The sequence below is a fragment of the Galleria mellonella genome, unplaced genomic scaffold (assembly GCF_026898425.1).
Source record: "Galleria mellonella isolate WM207_F2 unplaced genomic scaffold, CSIRO_AGI_GalMel_v1 utg800, whole genome shotgun sequence".
Taxonomy (NCBI): domain Eukaryota; kingdom Metazoa; phylum Arthropoda; class Insecta; order Lepidoptera; family Pyralidae; genus Galleria; species Galleria mellonella.
In genome coordinates this window covers 75,153-93,548 of record NW_026442158.1, presented here as the reverse complement: position 1 = coordinate 93,548, position 18,396 = coordinate 75,153, and the positions used below count along the sequence as shown (strand labels likewise).

Below are 18,396 nucleotides of genomic sequence, written 5' to 3'. Positions count from 1 at the left end.
AAAAAAAAACTTAAATAAAGGAATACCTGACTAAGTATTCAATTATAATGTATTTTAGCTGTACATTATGTCTTATCTTCACTAGTTCTAAAGCGATTTTGATAATTTTTAAATGAGAGAATTTACTTTCAAGTGATTTCCGTATATATTTGGTCAAGATCGAAGACGTTTCTTATGGAACAAAATCTGAAATATTAAATGTAGAGCTTTGGCGGGCAAAAAGAGGGCTGAGCGCGCTGGTGCGCTTGTTTATACTGTGGTACGGAAGGATGTAGGAGGGCCACAGTGTCCAGCGCAGAGCCGTGGTGAGTGGAGAGCAGAGAGTGGAGAGGCGCAGTGCGCGCGCAGCGGTCGGCGCAGACGCACGCGCGAGTCGCTCCTGGTGCGATGTCGCGCTAGCGGCGCGCCCGGCGCCCATGGTGTACCCCGAGGCGTCCCGCTGGGGCGCGCCCGACGCCGCTCTCGCGCCCCTCTACGACGACGTGTACCGAGGTCAGCTGATATTTGCAAACTTGCAACGTGCTCCTTACGAACTGCATCCTTTGTTCCTGTGTTACCTCCGACTATCGTACACTATCCGCTATTAACGTCTCCCATCCATCTGAATACCGTAACTAGTTATCGGGCAATTCACCTTGAATTGTTCTCGTTTGGCAAATATGCCCAACAAACTTTTTCTTGACAGTAACTTTCAGAAGTATAACAACACTGGTGAGTTGACATCAAACTGATCATGCGATACCATTTAGTTCGAAGCAGTGACAAAATTAAATTAAACAATTTATTTGCAATATCAATAAACGTTAATAATTTATTGTAACAAATTCTAATACTTTTTTTGTATTTATTCGTTAAACAATATTTTAACAATAAACAATATGTGAACGCATCGAAAGTTCTACACTAGTGGGTTGGAGGCGAGTCAATAAACCGCCTGTTGATTCACGCGAAGCTTGTTGCGAACTTGCAGATTGCACAATCGGCCGCCGGTTAATCTGCAGACTGGCCTCCTTGTGACTCACGCTCTTGTACAGCTGATTTCGTTCCTCTCAATCCTTTATATGAATTCAAATATTCATTTGCGTTATTGGTACAAGCTTAACGTTGATGTTATACATGTTCTAATTTAAGGATACAATTTCTTTTCTCTTGGTTTAAATCATATAGTAATAAAAATAATAATAGCAACTAATAATAAAATCAGATTATTTTTACACAATTATAATTAATTAGACTTTATCAATAACGTGTATGTGGTTAAAGATATTAATTGTATTTTTTTTTTAATTCAAATTAAGACTAATTACATTTTATTTAATATAAATGAGTGTGTATATTACGGCATTTTCTATTAGTCACCTGTAGAGAAAACATTTAAATGGAGTTGTACATACTCGTATCCTAGAATTTACGTGATTGATTACTTTTTGTTTAATTGAAACAGACTTTAATAATAATAATTTATTTTACATGTAATGTTTATTATTTACAATAATTTTTTTTTATGGTTATTTAATTATTCTTTAACTTGTTATTATTAATATAGACTCTTTTTATTCTTCAATAAAGTCTACTTTAACATGAATATAAATTGTTCAACTATCAGCTATTAAAAAAGATTTACCTACATTATGTATTTAATACCATCGTAAACTTTTTATATTCCATAAATAATATATTATAATAGATATGTTGACAACCGATTAAACTTGTAATTTCCGAATTTCAATATGAATATATTCCACGTGTAAAATAAATTTATCAGGTGCAAAATTTCAAGTAGAATCAAGAATAAACAAAACCAGGAATCTCACTAATTCTTATTAGTTTTATAATTAGGAAAATTTATAAATAAATTCACGTGTATATTACTTAACACGTTTAAGGCTGAATGGATATATGTTTGTTATACAGATAGACTATTTCTTAGAAATTATATAATAAATAAATGTTTATAAAAAATAAATAAATAGCCCAAATTACTCGCTGATTGTATAGCTTTCTACAGATTTAAGAATTTTTGAAATTGGTAAAGTATTAATCTCAATAAAAAAATCAAATATCTCCTCTATATAATATTAATTTAGACAACACATAGAATTTATTCACATGGGTAATGAGCTAAAGATATTAGTAGTAGTAAGTCATAGAAGTTTATTATCTATCAATATACGTAATATCTTATTATGGAAAACGTTTTAAATGAGAACCAAATATTTTACAAAAACGTTTGTATATTAACAATACCTATACAACATGGAATAATTTAATTAAGTGTTATTACATAAATATTAAGTAAGCGAATCTGTACATTTCGTGATTAGAATAATTAATTACTTTTATCTAGAAGTGAATACTTTTAATTCATTATTTAATAATAAAATGAATAAGAGATTTTTTGTTAATTGTAATATAATTATGTAGGTATTAAAATATCAAAACATCGTCGTTCAAAATCTGTCCACTAAATAACTTGTTTTTATTGGATACGTGCGTAAAAAATGTAAAAATCGACAAACATTTAAATTATACTTTTTATAAAATATATATTTTATAAAAATAATAACTATATATATAATATATATTATACTAGAAAATTATAAGCATATATAACAATTTTGATAATTAAACATAGCGTGTACCCATTCGGTCTCTTTGTAATTTTGTTCACACTCGTATGGTATACATACAATTTGTGAGAAAAATAAAAGAAAGTTCACACTATACATCACATTATGGACAACATAAAGTCTAACATTATAGAATAGGCACAGTTACCTAGCACATACAATACACCAGTAAGAGAGGATTGTCTGCGTAATGCCTCGAACGGTTGTTTTATAAGCATAGTGAACTGCGCCGGTGCTTTAAAACTCAATTAAAGCTTGAAAATTGAACTGTCTTAGGGAAATTCTAATTGTACTTTTATAGCAGCTCGTTTACGATGCAATATACAGATGGTAATGTAATGATAGATGTATCACTTAATTCTTTTTTTTATTTTTTATTTATTGTTTATATGGAGAGGTATTATCGTAAAATGTCTTAATGAAAACATCATTTTTGATACAATTATTTTTTTTCATTAACTTTTACACTTTCGTGCTGCATGTTTTATGTTTTATAAGAGGCGGGAATTAACATTCATAATTTATTTATTTATTTACAGGAAAACCAGGGCTAGACTTGCATAAATAGAAATAGTCTAGGGTCACAATATTGTTTCTTAATTTATTTCCCAATGAGGGTTGACGTCAGGCAGGCGGTCGGTCGTAAACTATAAGGCAAATCTTTTTGTAATATGGATATAAAACATATTACGCCGACTCCAAATAATAATTGGGATAAGGGTAGGAAAATGATGATGATTATTTTTTAATTTATATAATTATTATTATATAAATAATTTAAAAAGTTATCATTGTTTACTTAAATGATCGTGTCAATTCGTATCTATTATAAAAATACTTTTGTTTTTAGAAATTTACTATCGATATAGTTAATCAAACTTTGTTATTTGATATGTGTGTATGTCAATTTGACTAATTATATCAGGTTATTGCAGTCTGAAATAATTTGTATAATAATAATAAATTCTTTTCTAAGCATGGTGTCTGAACGGAGCGTGGTTAAATCAAATTGAATGAACTTTAAATATACAGACATATTATAAAACACTTTAACTCAATAATAAAACTGATATATGAATATATATATATATATACATACATATAGTAAGGGTCTCTATTGGTCCCGAAACTTGGTAGTAAATCCTTCTCGACTTCGAATAACACGTAAATTAATACGATAGTTTTTAAATTAAAGTATAATGTGCGATTACGAAACTTTCAACAATAATATATAAAATGAGATTCTACATACTAGATTCTAGATTTAGTGTACATCTATATAAAAAAAAAAATATTACAGAAGCTTTCAATGACACGTGATAATTACCGCAAACCGCGACTGCATATATTTTATAAGCAAAAAATGCATATATTTTGTGTATGAGCGCACGTAATGTGCTTCACTTGATTTTATTATTGTTTTCGTATTGATAATAATCCCTTTCGTTGCGTGTTCTGTTATTGAACTGTCCATTTTTTTTTTTATTTCCATAGATTTCGATGCAATATTTTTTTTTTCGCAAAAACTTAGAAAAAAGTGCGTGTAATGAAGCGACTTCATACTTCTGATTTCAAAAAGATGGTTTCCAATTCGACTGTATTTTCTTTTTTGTGTATATGCTACGCAATGTCTTCGATGTTTATGAATAGATTTTAATAATTACTTTTTATTTGGACATGTTTTTTCTTTGTCAATAATAAAGATCTTTTCTGTTTGGAGAAAAATACTTAAATTATTAGTTTTAGTTTTGTGCTGATGATTCTTTATTTAAATTTAAAACAATTAGAGATATACTGTTATAATAATTATAACAATTGTTATAAATAAATGAGTTTTAAATATTTTTTATTTGTAGATAATACTTTGAATTATGATTTTATTAGTATTTTATTAGCCTTTTGCCCACTATTTCATACTCGTAAATTTGAAAAATATGAAAACAAATAAAGTAAACTATTTCTAGACAACGTATCGAGATTTTAAGTTACACCAGTTTCTAAGTTACACCTTTGAAAATATTATCTACAGTAAAAATCTCAATCCAATTTGGTGCAGTAAAACTACTAGTGTGATATCTGAACGAACAGACAGACATAATTTATAGTTCGATTGCTCTTATTAACCCTCTCGTATAATTTTTTCTACAAATATCTTACACGTTATTATATTAATAAAATTATATGACAGTAAGTAAGTACATATTATAATTTCATATGCTTATTGAAATTTGCAAAAAAAAAATTGTAGGACACATAGCACTAATTGAAAGCTATAAATTATCGCAGTCAAATATTGGACCGCCGTTCTAACGGCAAAAAAATATAAGCGGATTAGATATTTGGACGGTTTGCATACAATTTGCTTTTTATGATAACTCGCAACTTTATCCGGATTTGTTTCTGATAGCTTTTGAAAACAATAGAAATGATTATTTATATTTATTATTATTCCTAAATACGCAATTAAATAAAAATGAGTAAATAAAATAGTATCATTGTTATGGTGCCTATGTGATCATATTTTTCATTTATGTTAATGTAAAAATAAAATATTTTAAGTCAATCTAAGTACCACGTGATTTAAATGACCAAATCTGCACCGCTAGACTTTGTTAAATTTTCAAATGACTTCATAAACTAGGAGGTTCTCATTTTTAATGTTTGTTACGTCATAACTCCGTCAGTTATACATTGTATTGGAAAATTCTTTTTTAATCTGTAAGAATAAACTTATAGATCAATCCCATACAAATTTTATCAAAATCTGTTCAGTAGTTTAGTTTCTGTTTTTTAAAAACACAATTTTAATTATAAAGATAAATTATTTTAAGATTTTGAAATATTCATAAATATTTAAAGACTCCTTAAATTATACTAAAATATTAATTACAGAACAAAATGGTTATACATCTCAAAAAACATATATTAATTTCGTATCTAATTTTTTTTTTATATTTTGTAATTTTGCAACTAAACTTCAAGTTTCATTTATATTGTTAGGATAGTAAATCTCTACAGAATTAAAAGATTTATTATTTACACGCAAGAACGTGTATAAAGTTTTTTAAAAAAAAAGGGGTAAAGAGGTTTCTTCAGGGACTGTAACGTGTATCCAATTCTTCTGGTATTGCAGGCGTTCATAGGTTATGGTAACCGCTTACCGTTACGTGGACTGTATACTTGTTTACCACTTCAATGGTGCAAACAAAATACATTCATTTAATTTTATTATCATACATATTAAAGTAGAGATAAAAAAATAATTTAGTTTAACTTTGGCAATTTCATGTTCATACTGCATGAACTTATCCTTTATGAATAAACTTGTGACGTGTCCCGTCTTCGCACGGGTGAATACGTAGATTTTTATTAAATGTAAGGTATTATTAAAGTAACTTCTATTTTGCAAGTGAAATAATTTTAAAATCGTTTAAGTATTTTTTTTATTTTATTAATTTAATAATCCATTATGAATAAACCTCAAATCATTCCTCTTTATAATATTATTTGGTTTGTTGCGAGGCGTTTAATTGACGAAGCAACAATACGCCATTAACTCGAGATGTGTGTCGTAGCCGCAGAAATAATTATGGCACGGTAAGTGGCTTTACTTGTCTGCTATTTTTAGCGGAGGAGCCACCGCCTTGGTGTACTCACACCCACATACCACCACATCTCCACGTTACGCCATCACAACAAGAAATATATAAATGTATGTATGTTCATCAATTGACTGAACGTTGAAAGCAAATGTGTCCATTTCAATAAAGCTTAACGAAAAGGCAACCAATTTATTGAAAAATAAATGAAGTTAGTAACAAATCGAATTATTTATTCCGTTAATGATATTTTTTTTGTACTCAGTAAACTGTCTTATGGTCAGAACAATTGTTTGTTTATTACCATTTTTTTAAGAACTATTGTATTATACTACAATTATTCTTTTGTTTCTATTTCTATTAAGAACTGTTGAAACATAACTTGAAGCTTCAAAACCTCTGTTAAATCTTACTACCTCTCACTTTAGTACTATTTTCCTGTGTTCTCTCTTCGTTTTCCTTCGTCATTTTTTTTCTGTTGTACGTGTGCTGTTAAGTATGTGTATGTTATGTATATATTTAATTTTGTATATATTATATATGTGTATATATGTATGTATGTATCTATATATGTTTGTATATGATAATATTTATATAATAGTGCGCCACCTACTCTTTGTCTTTTTCTCAATGTCCTCTACCCAAAGGTTGTCTGGAAGAGATTGCTTAGCGATAAGGCCGCCTTTTGTATCACTTCTCATTAATATTTACTGTATTTATTATTTCTCTTTTTACTTGGTGCAATAAAGTGTAAATAAATAAATAAACTGTTGAAACATACTATTTTTAAAGAAACTTTTGAAAATGCGAACTCGATCTGGTATTATTATAACAATTTGTGGAAGAATGCAGTGGGGTTTTTTTAATATTAATATCAACAAATACATAAAATTATTTTATCAACAATTCTATTCACATTCTTATCGTCATAATATCCATGTAACTATAAAATTTGGGCAGAGGTTGACGTGCCAAAAAAATTGTTGAAAACTAAAAAAGATCTTTAGGTTTCGACGACAGTAGGTATCATTTACCGAATATAAAATTCTTTTATATTCAATTTTTTTTTTTATATTTCTAACTCAACAATACCTTTTTACTACAAAATAATAAATAAATTAATAAAAAATTTGAAATTAGTTAAGCGGTTTTGGTGATTAGTGTTCACAAACACATAATTTTAAATGAGTTAATTTGTTTATTTGTTATTTCTTAGCACCTTAACAGTTAAACCAGTCGTCATTAAATTGAGTATAGTATTTAGAATAGAATTCTCTCTATGCTAAATATCACGTTTATAGTTCGATCGGAATTAACAGTAGCATTTGTTTTTAAAAACTATATATTTATTTATTTATTCATTCTTTATTGCACTACTTAAAGAATAATACAATATATATATATATATATATATATATATATATATATATATATATATATAACTTGGACTAAATCTAAACTAACACTACAATTGAAATATACGGAAAATAGATACAATAACATCGGAATTATCGGAGGCAATCTAATAGTAACATAATGACAAAAATATTTTGCGATATTTGGTAACTTAATAAATCTACAACTTACCTAAATAAATATGGTGAACGGTGCTTCCATACAAAACGGTGATAGACCGTGGGCGAATTTAATGAAATGACACTCATTAATAATTCAAATAAAAACTAATTTCCATTAATAATAAATAAAACAATCACTTTATTATGTTTAACATTGTTTAAGTTGAAAAATAATACTTGATTTTACTAAAAGCGGTTCTAATGTTATATTTTTATTTATCATTTTTGTTGTCAATTTATTAATTGCTACCCACCATTGATTTCCTTTCAATAAAGCCGTAACAACAGGCATATTCATATAATATACCGTATTACAAGATATTTTTTGCCTAATTTATATTATATTTGATTCGTTGTTATATATAATACTTAAATAATGAATAATAATAATTAGAAAATACGTACTTATCGTGATATACTATTTCGAAAGTGAAAAAAGTGTTGTCCTCCTCTCTCCTACTTGCTGTGCCCAACAAGGTCCATAATTGAAACCTTATGTAATAATTATGTATTATGTATTAATTAATTATTATGGAATGCAATAAATAAATAAATCAATAAATATACATTTTTTGTAGATTGTTATAATTTGCTCTCTATTAAAAAATAATTACTTCACCTTGTTTAAATTACGTCCTTTTTCCATTCGTGTTCAGGCCAATTTAGAAAATGAATTCAAAGTTAGCTTGGGTTTGGTTGTTTAAATTTTGTCGAAAATGTTACTCTTATTAATTATATTATAGTGTATATTTTATTTTGATCTGAACAATTGATATTTTACCACATAACTTTGTAACAGTGTCTCTATCGTTGAGAATTTTTATAATTTCATTTTTAACTCCAAACGAAAGGTTGGTAAAAATCCCATTTTCTCCCTATTTTTCTGGAATTTCGGTTTTTGTTTCAGTATTTCTCTATTTTTGCGAAGCCTTTTTCTGAAGTATATTAAATAGTTTCCTTGTTATTTTATATAGATAAAATATGTATGTGAAATTGTTTGAAATGTCGTTCCCATACAGTGTTTTATTGGTTCATTGTTTTATATCTAATGAATGGCATCAGGTTTAAAATGAAAGTCTTAGACTTTCTAAATCCATTATGCGACTATATTTCAGATTTCCCTTGAAAATAACATAGTCTAGACGTTTCTGTTAACTTAGACGTTCATGTAATATAAATATGAACGTAATATCCAATACTGGATATTTTCAAATTTTCTTTCATATTTCTCTTATTAACTGTGTAAAAAATTTCATTACATTTTTGATACATCATGTGTTACAATATAAATATAATACTAGTAAACGGCCATTATTATCACTAAGTTACAACATTTTTAAAGTTAATCACAGCAAATTTTCAAAGTAGACATGTATTAGTAAATAATTATAAATTAATAGAATGATATAAAGTAATATAAGACACAAAATAAATACACACACATTTCTAGAATTCATAATTTGATTATTTTTGGTTTAAAAATTCCAAAACATTGTAAAAAGGATGCTTTTCAAAATAAGATTTTAAAATTAATTTAAATTTATTGTATAGTTTTACTTTTAAACCAATACCTTGATTTTGAGTTTTAACTGTTCTAGTTTTTGATTTGGTTTTTAATCTTTGTATTTGTATATTATATCTGAATATTTTTTGAGATGACTAGAATCTTAGAATAAGCTTTTATAAATATGAATATGAATTTATCCGTTTGTTTCCTCTTGGTGCTATAAAGTTTTGTATATCCAATTAACCACAGTTAATATTTAGGCTATAAGAATAAATATATTCTTAAGAGATTGGTGTAAAGACGAATCCTTAATCTAAGAGTAGGTAGACTAGGAAGCCTCTTTCTATGTCTACGTATCTGGTATAAAAAAACTTTACATAAGTTATTTTTTATACCCGCCACGTGGATGAAATCGGCGGCTAGTCTATTATAAAAGTGCGTTTGTTTGTTACCTTCTGACGCCTTAACGGCCCAATAAAACTTTACGGTAATCAAATGTGGCATACGTAATTGTTTGAGACATGCCAATGGCGTTGGACCACTGATTGTTCATTACACTGTGGTTCTACATTTAATTATATCATACCGCGGATAGTAGGATTTAATGGACTTTAGTCCTTCTGTGTGGATTATGATTTTATTTAGGCTCTATAGACAAAAAATCCATTTTAAAACAGCAAACAATTTGTATCTTCTAACCAACTAGTCTCACTGACTGAATGATTGAATATTATCTACAATTTATTCAGGGAAATATGTTAGGAAACGGACATCTTGTAGATTTAAGTATACTATTATTGACTGAATACCATAAATACTCTTTCGCATACTCTCACAGCTAATTACTTACGCATTTTTTGTAACGCTAGTACGCTATTATCAGCACGCATACGGACTTTGGAAGTTTGCACGACATTTTATTACTTTTCTTTGTTATTAGATGTTCCTCAATAATGTTATTTTAAATTCAATTAAATACGTATATAAATTATTAGTCTAGGTAAATATCTATATCTAATATCTAATATCTTGATCTATATTTGATAGCGTAATATTAATAATTTTATTTTTTAAACCGCCATCGAGTATCTCCGCATATCCTAAAGGTTGACTATTAGAGAATGCATATAGCATTAAGTACGCCTTTTGTACCATATTTTATTGGTCAATAAACTTTAAATAAATAAATAGCGTAAATTATATTATTGGCTCATTCTATCTCCTATTGATTTTGAGAGTTTAGCAACTATTTTTTTTTATTTTTTAACGTCATTAAAAATAATCCACCTACCTATCTATTAAGACCTTGGCAACTGTAGCTAGCTTATTACTGATCTGTTTATTTTTAAAGGCTTTTCTTTTGACAACCTTATTTATAGCACGAAAAAAAACATAATAATATCCTTACTTCAATCACGTTGAGTTATTTTTAGTTGTTTCATTCGAGTTTTTGTTCTGAAAAGACAATCATTAAAAAATGTAACAAATGCCTGCCTAAAAATCTTTCAAAGATTATTGTCTATAAATAGGTGGCTTTGTACCTATAAAATCTTAGTCAATATGAAGAAACAGTAATAGTTCGTAATTGAGTTCAATGTCATAAATATCGTTATGTCTTAGTAACATCCCACTGCTGGGCATGGATTTCTTCTCTTAAGAGAAACATGTTGATTTGGCGTATAATTAACCACATTGGCAGTTTGGTGTAAAATTTTATTTCGAGATTTACGTCTCTTGCTTTGATAGAATATGGGGTATATACCATAAAATAAAATTCCGAATTTTCAGACTCAATTTCATGTTTTCATTCACCAAAATCGGCCCAATAAATGGAGTTTAATGTTTTGTTCATCATAAATCCTACCATAAAAATATGTAATTTTAACATCAAATTTGTGTTTCGTACGGCCCTGAAATTTCAGAAAACATTTCATGGTAGGCCCTGTGTTTGTACCCCAAGCCATCTCTTATGACTTCCTAGTGATAAAAGCAAAAATGATGAATGAAAAAGGAAGAAATTACTACTAAAAAATATTATTTTGGGGTCGATTCTAAAGTACCATTCTTTAAAATTACAATTTGAATTTATTACTTTAGCATAACTACGAGTATTATGGTATGATACTTCATCAGTTAAATGTAATGCACTTCTACTGCAATTTTATTAAAAATTAAGTTTATACTAGTCCATATAATAATCAGTTTGCTGTAATATTTATTTATTTATTTAAAGTTTAATGCACAGTAAAATTCTATGTACATTTGGCGGACTTAACACCGGTCGGTGTTCTCTACCAGTCAACCATTGGGCAAACCGAGAAATACGTAGGCAGTGCATATTTGAATAATATCGAAATATTTTTTTTATAGAGAATAGCGTTTTAGAATCGACTACAATATATAAATACTATTGTAATATATGTACTTTGCGATGTCGTTGAGTAATTTCTAATTAAATATTTCCCCAACAGCTGACGGCGTACTATCCACTGTGAATGTGGTGGAAGCACTTCAAGAGTTCTGGCAAGTGAAGGCATCCCGCGGAGGTGGCGCCGCGGGGGGAGGGGGCGCTCTCGTCATCTACGAGTCCGTACCCGCGGCGCACCCGCCCTACGTGTGTTACGTCACCCTCCCCGGAGGGGCGTGCTTTGGTAGTTTTCAGGTAAATCAATTACTTAGCCACACTACAGATATAATATGATAACGATGATAACAGCCGTTAAATGGCCACTGCTGAACATGGCCTTTCGCATAAGGGAGGGTTTGTGAGTAGTTTTTTTTATACAACTTAGAATGGCAAATAAGCTAACGGCCCACCTGATGGAAAATGGTAACCGTCGCCTATAGACATGAGCAGTACCAGGGACATAACAGAGTATACTGTTTCGCCCATGATACCCCCCATGCATTGCCATTCCTGAAGATTCAGATGTTACACCAAAACACAGCCATGCAAACACAACTGCTTTACGGTTGAAACACGGATGGAACAGAGGTACCCAAGCAAACGAGTTTTGTACAAAGTCTCCCTCTGATAACCGCCACCACCCTTGGCAGGCAACCTGGCCTCGCTTGGAAAATTGGCAGCCCAGCCGTCGTAAGGCTTTGATGATGTTTTAAGAGGTTTAAAGACAAGCTGCGGTTACCAATCCGCCTGCTATACTTAGCATTGCTATACATAGCAACTACTTGCAAAACTCCCCAAGTGGGAGGCTTATTTTCAGAAGTGGACAGCTAAAGACCGATATGATGATGATCACATTCATCTAAAGATAGATTTATCTCAGAAAAAGTTTCCTTTTAGTCATTTCGCATATGAAAACCTTAGACTGTCAGAGAACTTCACACTACATAATAGATTCATTCATACATTGTTGAAGGACATATATAAAAGACATGCCTCATAGATATGCGTGTCGCGTTAGCTTTGATCTAGACAACCACGTTCAACATTGAATAATAATGACCAATGCAATCGTGATTGGGGTAATATTTATGTATAGGTAGGTGTATGGTCTGAATTATAGTCCTGTCATTCATTCAAATAGCGATATCTTTGAGATTGTAATATATATACAATCTTGAGGTCTTCAAAAAATGCGTGAGAAAATATCTAGTAAGTCAACTTAAGGATTAAAGGCTAGACAGCAGCGTCCCTCCCTATCAAAACTTCACCAAAGCCTAACTGCGGTTATCAGAGGGTAAAGGGATTGTTAGTAATGAGGTCTAATAGATTCATTCCTAACAATAACCCTAACTGACCTGCCTTTTCATCCTCACCTGCCATCCCTCACTGGTGCCCCGCCAGCGTCTCCGGATAGCGCAGGCGGGGTAACATTCCATTAACACCAGTTAGAAGAAAACTACAATTATCAACTCACTTGCTAATCATGGCAACTATTAGCGTAACCCCTCAATCTATGATGGAGACCTATTTTCAGCAATGGACAGATAACGGCTAAAGTAATGAAGATATACATAGTGGAGTCAAACGGTGAGATAGGTTCAACTAGGTCACTAACTGAACTTGTTCATAGATTGTACACCAAAGCTTGCTTCTGCAGGCATTTGTTGCACCGTCACATATCCAGCTATTATAAAAAAAAACTAGCTTTTACCTGCGACTTCATTCACGTGATCAAGATATCGGCCGGGATAAATGAATTCTATGTCTTTCGCCATCTCTTATAATCGTAGTATGTGTATACCAAATTTCATGAAGTTTTTCATGGCGTCATAAGGTAACAAACAAATAAAAACTCATTTCCATATTTATATTATTCGTATCTTAAAGCCGACCAAACATTTCTTAGAAGTAATAGAAAGAGTTCAGTTTATTTTACTTAAACAAACTCAGTTAGGAAAACAAGTTAAATAAAAGCTTATAAAAATTATGATTCAAAACCAACGAGTGTTAAAAGCACTAGTGTTTTCAATACTGACATTATAAATGTGAATGTGAGTTTGTTTGTTATCTCGTAGCGCTTTATTAGTTTTATCAATCGGTAAACCAATACCGAATACATGTACTATATGACTTGAAGAAGGATATAAGGTATTTTTTATTGCATTCAATAAGCATTTATTCATTTATATTTATTAGCATGCCCCTTTAGATTATATAGATAGAGCATCGAGTCTCAAAAACGGGTCAACTTTTTGTCAACTAATTGTCAAATTAGCTGACTTGTTTTTTATCTACACACATATTCTATACACCCACGCACATAGTGTTTCTTGACGTATCTATATTTAATTATTAATAAATAAAATTAGTATTTACGCATTATAAAGATGCAAGAATTATAAAATAAAATAAATATAGAAGTTATAAAGGAATCACTCATAACTATTTATCACGCAAAATTGTATGAACAAGTTGAGCCGCTTTTCTCGAAGTATTTGTATGGAGATACTCTATCTTTATAATCTAAGCATGCCACATGGTACAAATTAGTTATTATAATATAATAAGTAAGCACATAAGACATGTGACACTACGTATGGACATCACAATTTACAAAGAGAGAGAACCATCCACTTTTATAATAGTTGGAACCATACATTGCATCATGCTTTATTATTTTTTTTAGTTTGTTAACATGTCGCGGTTATGCGAACAAAGACGCGGTTAATAGCTTATAAATTATACATTCTGATTGCACCAGAACTGCCCGACAAAGGCCGAAGCGCGCCGCAGTGCAGCCAAGATAGCACTGATGAACAGCGTTTTCAACGAGCACGAGTCGCGGCGCATCTCTGAGCACTTCATTGAGAAGGCGGTGGCGGAGGCGAGGGCCTCGTTTGCTGGCGACGCCGCCGCCCACCACCAGGACCCTAGTGCTGGTATTGCCGCTTTTCGGTTAGTATTATATATTTCTGATCCTATGTAGAGTAATATTTTTAGGGCAATTTTGTTACCATATTCAGAATTCGGAATTTAGTTTCATTATTTTCACGGCATATGACATATATATTTCCGTTTTTTTTTTTATTGATATCCATTTAGGTATCTATAGATCGTATAATATTGTTTGTGCTATGGATTAAGCTGAGTAGTGTAAAGGGCAAAGTAAATGTACTTCAGTATTTTTATAATCTATTTTAATTATATTTTGGTGAAAGTAAAACTTAATTATAACTTTATCATAATACACAGTAGACGACGGAATATAAAAAAAAAATGAAAAGTCAAAAATGCATCCGAATAACCTTTTTTCTGGTAAAAAAGATTATTCTTTCCAGAGGGAGACTTTGTACAAAAGTCGATTGCTTGGGCACCTCTGTCCCATTCGTGTTTCAACCGTGAAGCAGTTGTGTTTGCATAGCTGTGTTTCGGTTTGAGGGGTGGGATATGGCGTGAATTTACAGAGTATGGAGGAATAACACCTGAGTCCTCAGGAATGGCAACGCATGGGGCGTATCATGAGCGAAATAGTATACTCTGTTATGTCCATGATACTGCTCATGTCTATAGGCGACCGTTACCACTTTCCATCAGGTGGGCCGTTTGCTTGTTTGCCATTCTAAGATGTATATAAAAAAAAACACTAAGACTATCAATAGAAATTTACTGCTCCCAACCAATTTAATTATAAAATAATTCATACAAAAACGTAAGCGAATTACAGATTTTTTATGTTGTTAATTATTTATATTTTCAGAAACATGATTAGAATTATTTATGTTCAGAAACCAATAGGAATATTAATTGTCGTTTTCGTATTTAGGTTTATGCTGGAAGCAAACAAGGGTCGAACGATGCTAGAGTTCCAAGAGCTGATGACGGTGTTCCAGCTCCTACACTGGAATGGTTCGTTGCGCGCAATGCGTGAGAGGCAGTGTTCCCGGCAAGAAGTAGTGGCTCATTACTCCGCGCGGGCATTAGATGACGCAATGAGGGAGCAAATGGCGCGGGAATGGGCAGCACGGGAACGGGAAGCGGCTGCCACGGGCGGGGGGGTACTGAGAGGTGAACTAGCTCGTGCCGAGCGGGAGCTCCGTGCCGCCCGTCTCGCCGCACGGGAACTTCGCTTTCCGAAGGAGAAGCGCGACATACTGCTGCTAGCCGCGCGGCTCGCCCCACCCCAGCAGCAACAGTGATCTCACCGCCGTCTACGCATGCGCTCTTTTGTTAATTAAGTATAGTTTTATAGTATAAGCAGTATTCGTTTTATTTGTCCCACCTTCCCTATCTTAAATTTTAAACCAGTCCTCAAGTTAGGGTAACAATACCTTATATTATAAAGAACCAGGCAATGAATATCTGTGGGCATCACCCAGAACATTCAGACCCGAACCAATTCGGAAAAATTCGTTGTCTAAATTGGACCAACCGAGAATCGAACCTGGGACCTCAAAGGCTGATATGATGAGGGTGTTAGTTTTAAAATACCAGATTGCATAAAAAAAATATTAGGTTAATCGTTGACTTTGAAAATGACCTGGGTTTTGGAATGAGCTTCCTACCGAGGCTTTCCTAAGAGACTACAGCATAGGGTTCTTCAAAAGGGGGTAAAGAGGTTTCTTCAGTGTCCGCAACGCGTGCGTAACACCTCTGGTATTGCAGGCGTTCATAGACTACGGTAACCACTTACCATCAGGTGGGCCGTATGCTTGATTGCCACCTCTGTGGTATACAAAAAAAATAAAAAAACTTTTCATTTTAATTGAGTTGACGCATGTCATGTTGATAAAATTATCTAACTAACATTCCTAAGCATGGAGTCATTTTATAAATTGTTTCAAAACTGGTAACTTTTGTCTTATAAGTTGGTAGCTTCTTCAATTCATAATGATCATCAATCATGTTTTCCGTGTAACTTTTATGTGACCGTAAACATTGTAGACAAGCAGTTTATCAATCACGCTACAACAATCTTTCCTCTAATATGTCTCGTTAGTTTCAAATATTATAAATGTGAATATTTATAAAAAATGTTTGTATGTTTGTTACTCAATCACTGTTGAATGGATTTGAATGAAATTTGGAACACATGTAAGTCATATCCTCCAGGTTGTCTGTAAGAGATTGCTTGTAGCGATAAGGCCGCCTTTTGTATATGCACGTTCTGTATAAATACTCCTTGTATACATCTTTAACCTCACTTAACACATAGAGTACTTTATATACTACACGATAAATATAACCGGATACAAATAACCAATAAAAGTAAATAGAGATAAGTTACTTTTAATTGGGACAGTAGTCAAGGATGATGAAACTCCACTCGGAACACCAGCACCAGAGACAACTAGAGTTCCAGACTCAAGCCCGTTTAAAATAGCTCATATTTTATATACGACATCATAACCATCGAGAAAGGAGCATATTTCTTTTTAAAAGGCCAGAAGCACTTGCAATGCCTCTGGTGTTGCGGGTGCTCGTGGGCGGCAGCAGTTACTTATCATGTAGGCCGCACGCTCATTTGCCCCCTATGTTATAAAAAAAATATTGTCCGATCGCGACTCGAATTTGGAACCTCCTTTAAATAAAGCATCGTGCTTACTATTCTTCCATGGACAGTGGTCAAATTATAAATCCACCGCTTCCCTTTCCGTGGATATCGTAAAAGGCGACTAGGAGAATTAAATTGCCTAGGGATGGACAGCAGCGTCCATTTTAAAACATCACCAAAGCCTAACTGCATTTGCCAACCCATCTGCCAAGTGTGGCAACTACTGGCAAAATCCCCTAATAGGGGCAAACGTATAGTCAGCAGTGGACAGTTAATGACTAATATGGCGATCATCCATCAATAATAAATTCTCTACCTACCGACTTGTGAAACAATATCACTGTTAAAAACATAAAGTTTAAACTGAAAGCTTATTTACTGTCCAACCTTGCTAAAACAGCAGAATTTTAATGTAAATATTGACATTTGAGAACGAAATGTAAAGTATCAAACATAAGCCCAAGAGGTTTAAGTGGTACTAAAAATCCAGTTTTTTTGTTAAATGTATTTATGCATGCTAATTAAATAAAAAAAAAATAATAAACAGAATAGTAAAAGAAATAAAAACATGATAAAAAGATATTTTTAAACAAAGATTACGACTGAAATGCATGATTATATGCGGAAAAGGAACGTATAATGAAATTCAGGAGCGTTTTATTGAAGAGTAGCCGTTAATTAACCCTTGTCACGATGTTCACTTACGGTAATCATCGAAACCCTCGACCGATTTTAATGATCTTTTATTTATGTAGATTGCTTTATTCCAATTTTGAGAGATAAAAAAGTGGAGTCGGCAGGTATTTTTTTTAATATATGACAATGGAATGGCATCCCCGCCCACAATTCGGCACATGCTGGTGGGGCTCCAGTTTTTTGTAATGGATAATAATGGAGTGGTAACCCCGCTCGCGCTATCGGTAGGTATACACTGGCGGGGCACCAGTGAGAGACGATAGGTAAGAATGAAGCAGGTCAGTTAGCCCATCGTGATGAATTTAACAAGAATTGTTCACGACGGTTTCCAGGGGAAACCACGTGAAGGTCGACGTAATAGGGTATATTGCTAGCAATAAGGCTAGCAAACTCCATTGCTAACAATTCCTATTCCCCCACGGAGCACCA

At 31.9% G+C, this 18,396-nt stretch overlaps 1 protein-coding gene across 2 annotated transcripts; it reads left to right on the top strand.

Annotated features, from left to right (window-relative positions):
• The first annotated feature begins 304 nt into the window (after positions 1 to 304).
• Positions 305 to 15,977, top strand: LOC113518298 (protein limb expression 1 homolog). 2 transcript variants are annotated; one of them, XM_026903151.3, is made up of 4 exons: positions 305 to 492; positions 11,785 to 11,975; positions 14,482 to 14,675; positions 15,544 to 15,977. In XM_026903151.3, the coding sequence occupies exons 1-4, from the start codon at positions 417 to 419 to the stop codon at positions 15,914 to 15,916; spliced, it is 834 nt and encodes a 277-aa protein (XP_026758952.1). In that variant the 5' UTR covers positions 305 to 416; the 3' UTR covers positions 15,917 to 15,977. The 2 variants fall into 2 exon arrangements, with proteins under 2 accessions (XP_026758952.1, XP_031769156.1); XM_031913296.2 differs by lacking the exon at positions 305 to 492 and adding an exon at positions 506 to 711.
• The last annotated feature ends 2,419 nt before the right edge of the window (positions 15,978 to 18,396 follow it).

What these genes read in the sequence shown, in the direction of transcription:
- LOC113518298 (XM_026903151.3), top strand. Translation starts at nt 417, where the DNA reads ATGGTGTACCCCGAGGCGTCCCGCTGGGGCGCGCCCGACGCCGCTCTC. An exon ending in CTACGACGACGTGTACCGAG is followed by an intron (nt 493 to 11,784) that starts GTCAGCTGATAT and finishes TTTCCCCAACAG; the next exon opens with CTGACGGCGTACTATCCACT. An exon ending in GCTGGTATTGCCGCTTTTCG is followed by an intron (nt 14,676 to 15,543) that starts GTTAGTATTATA and finishes TTTCGTATTTAG; the next exon opens with GTTTATGCTGGAAGCAAACA.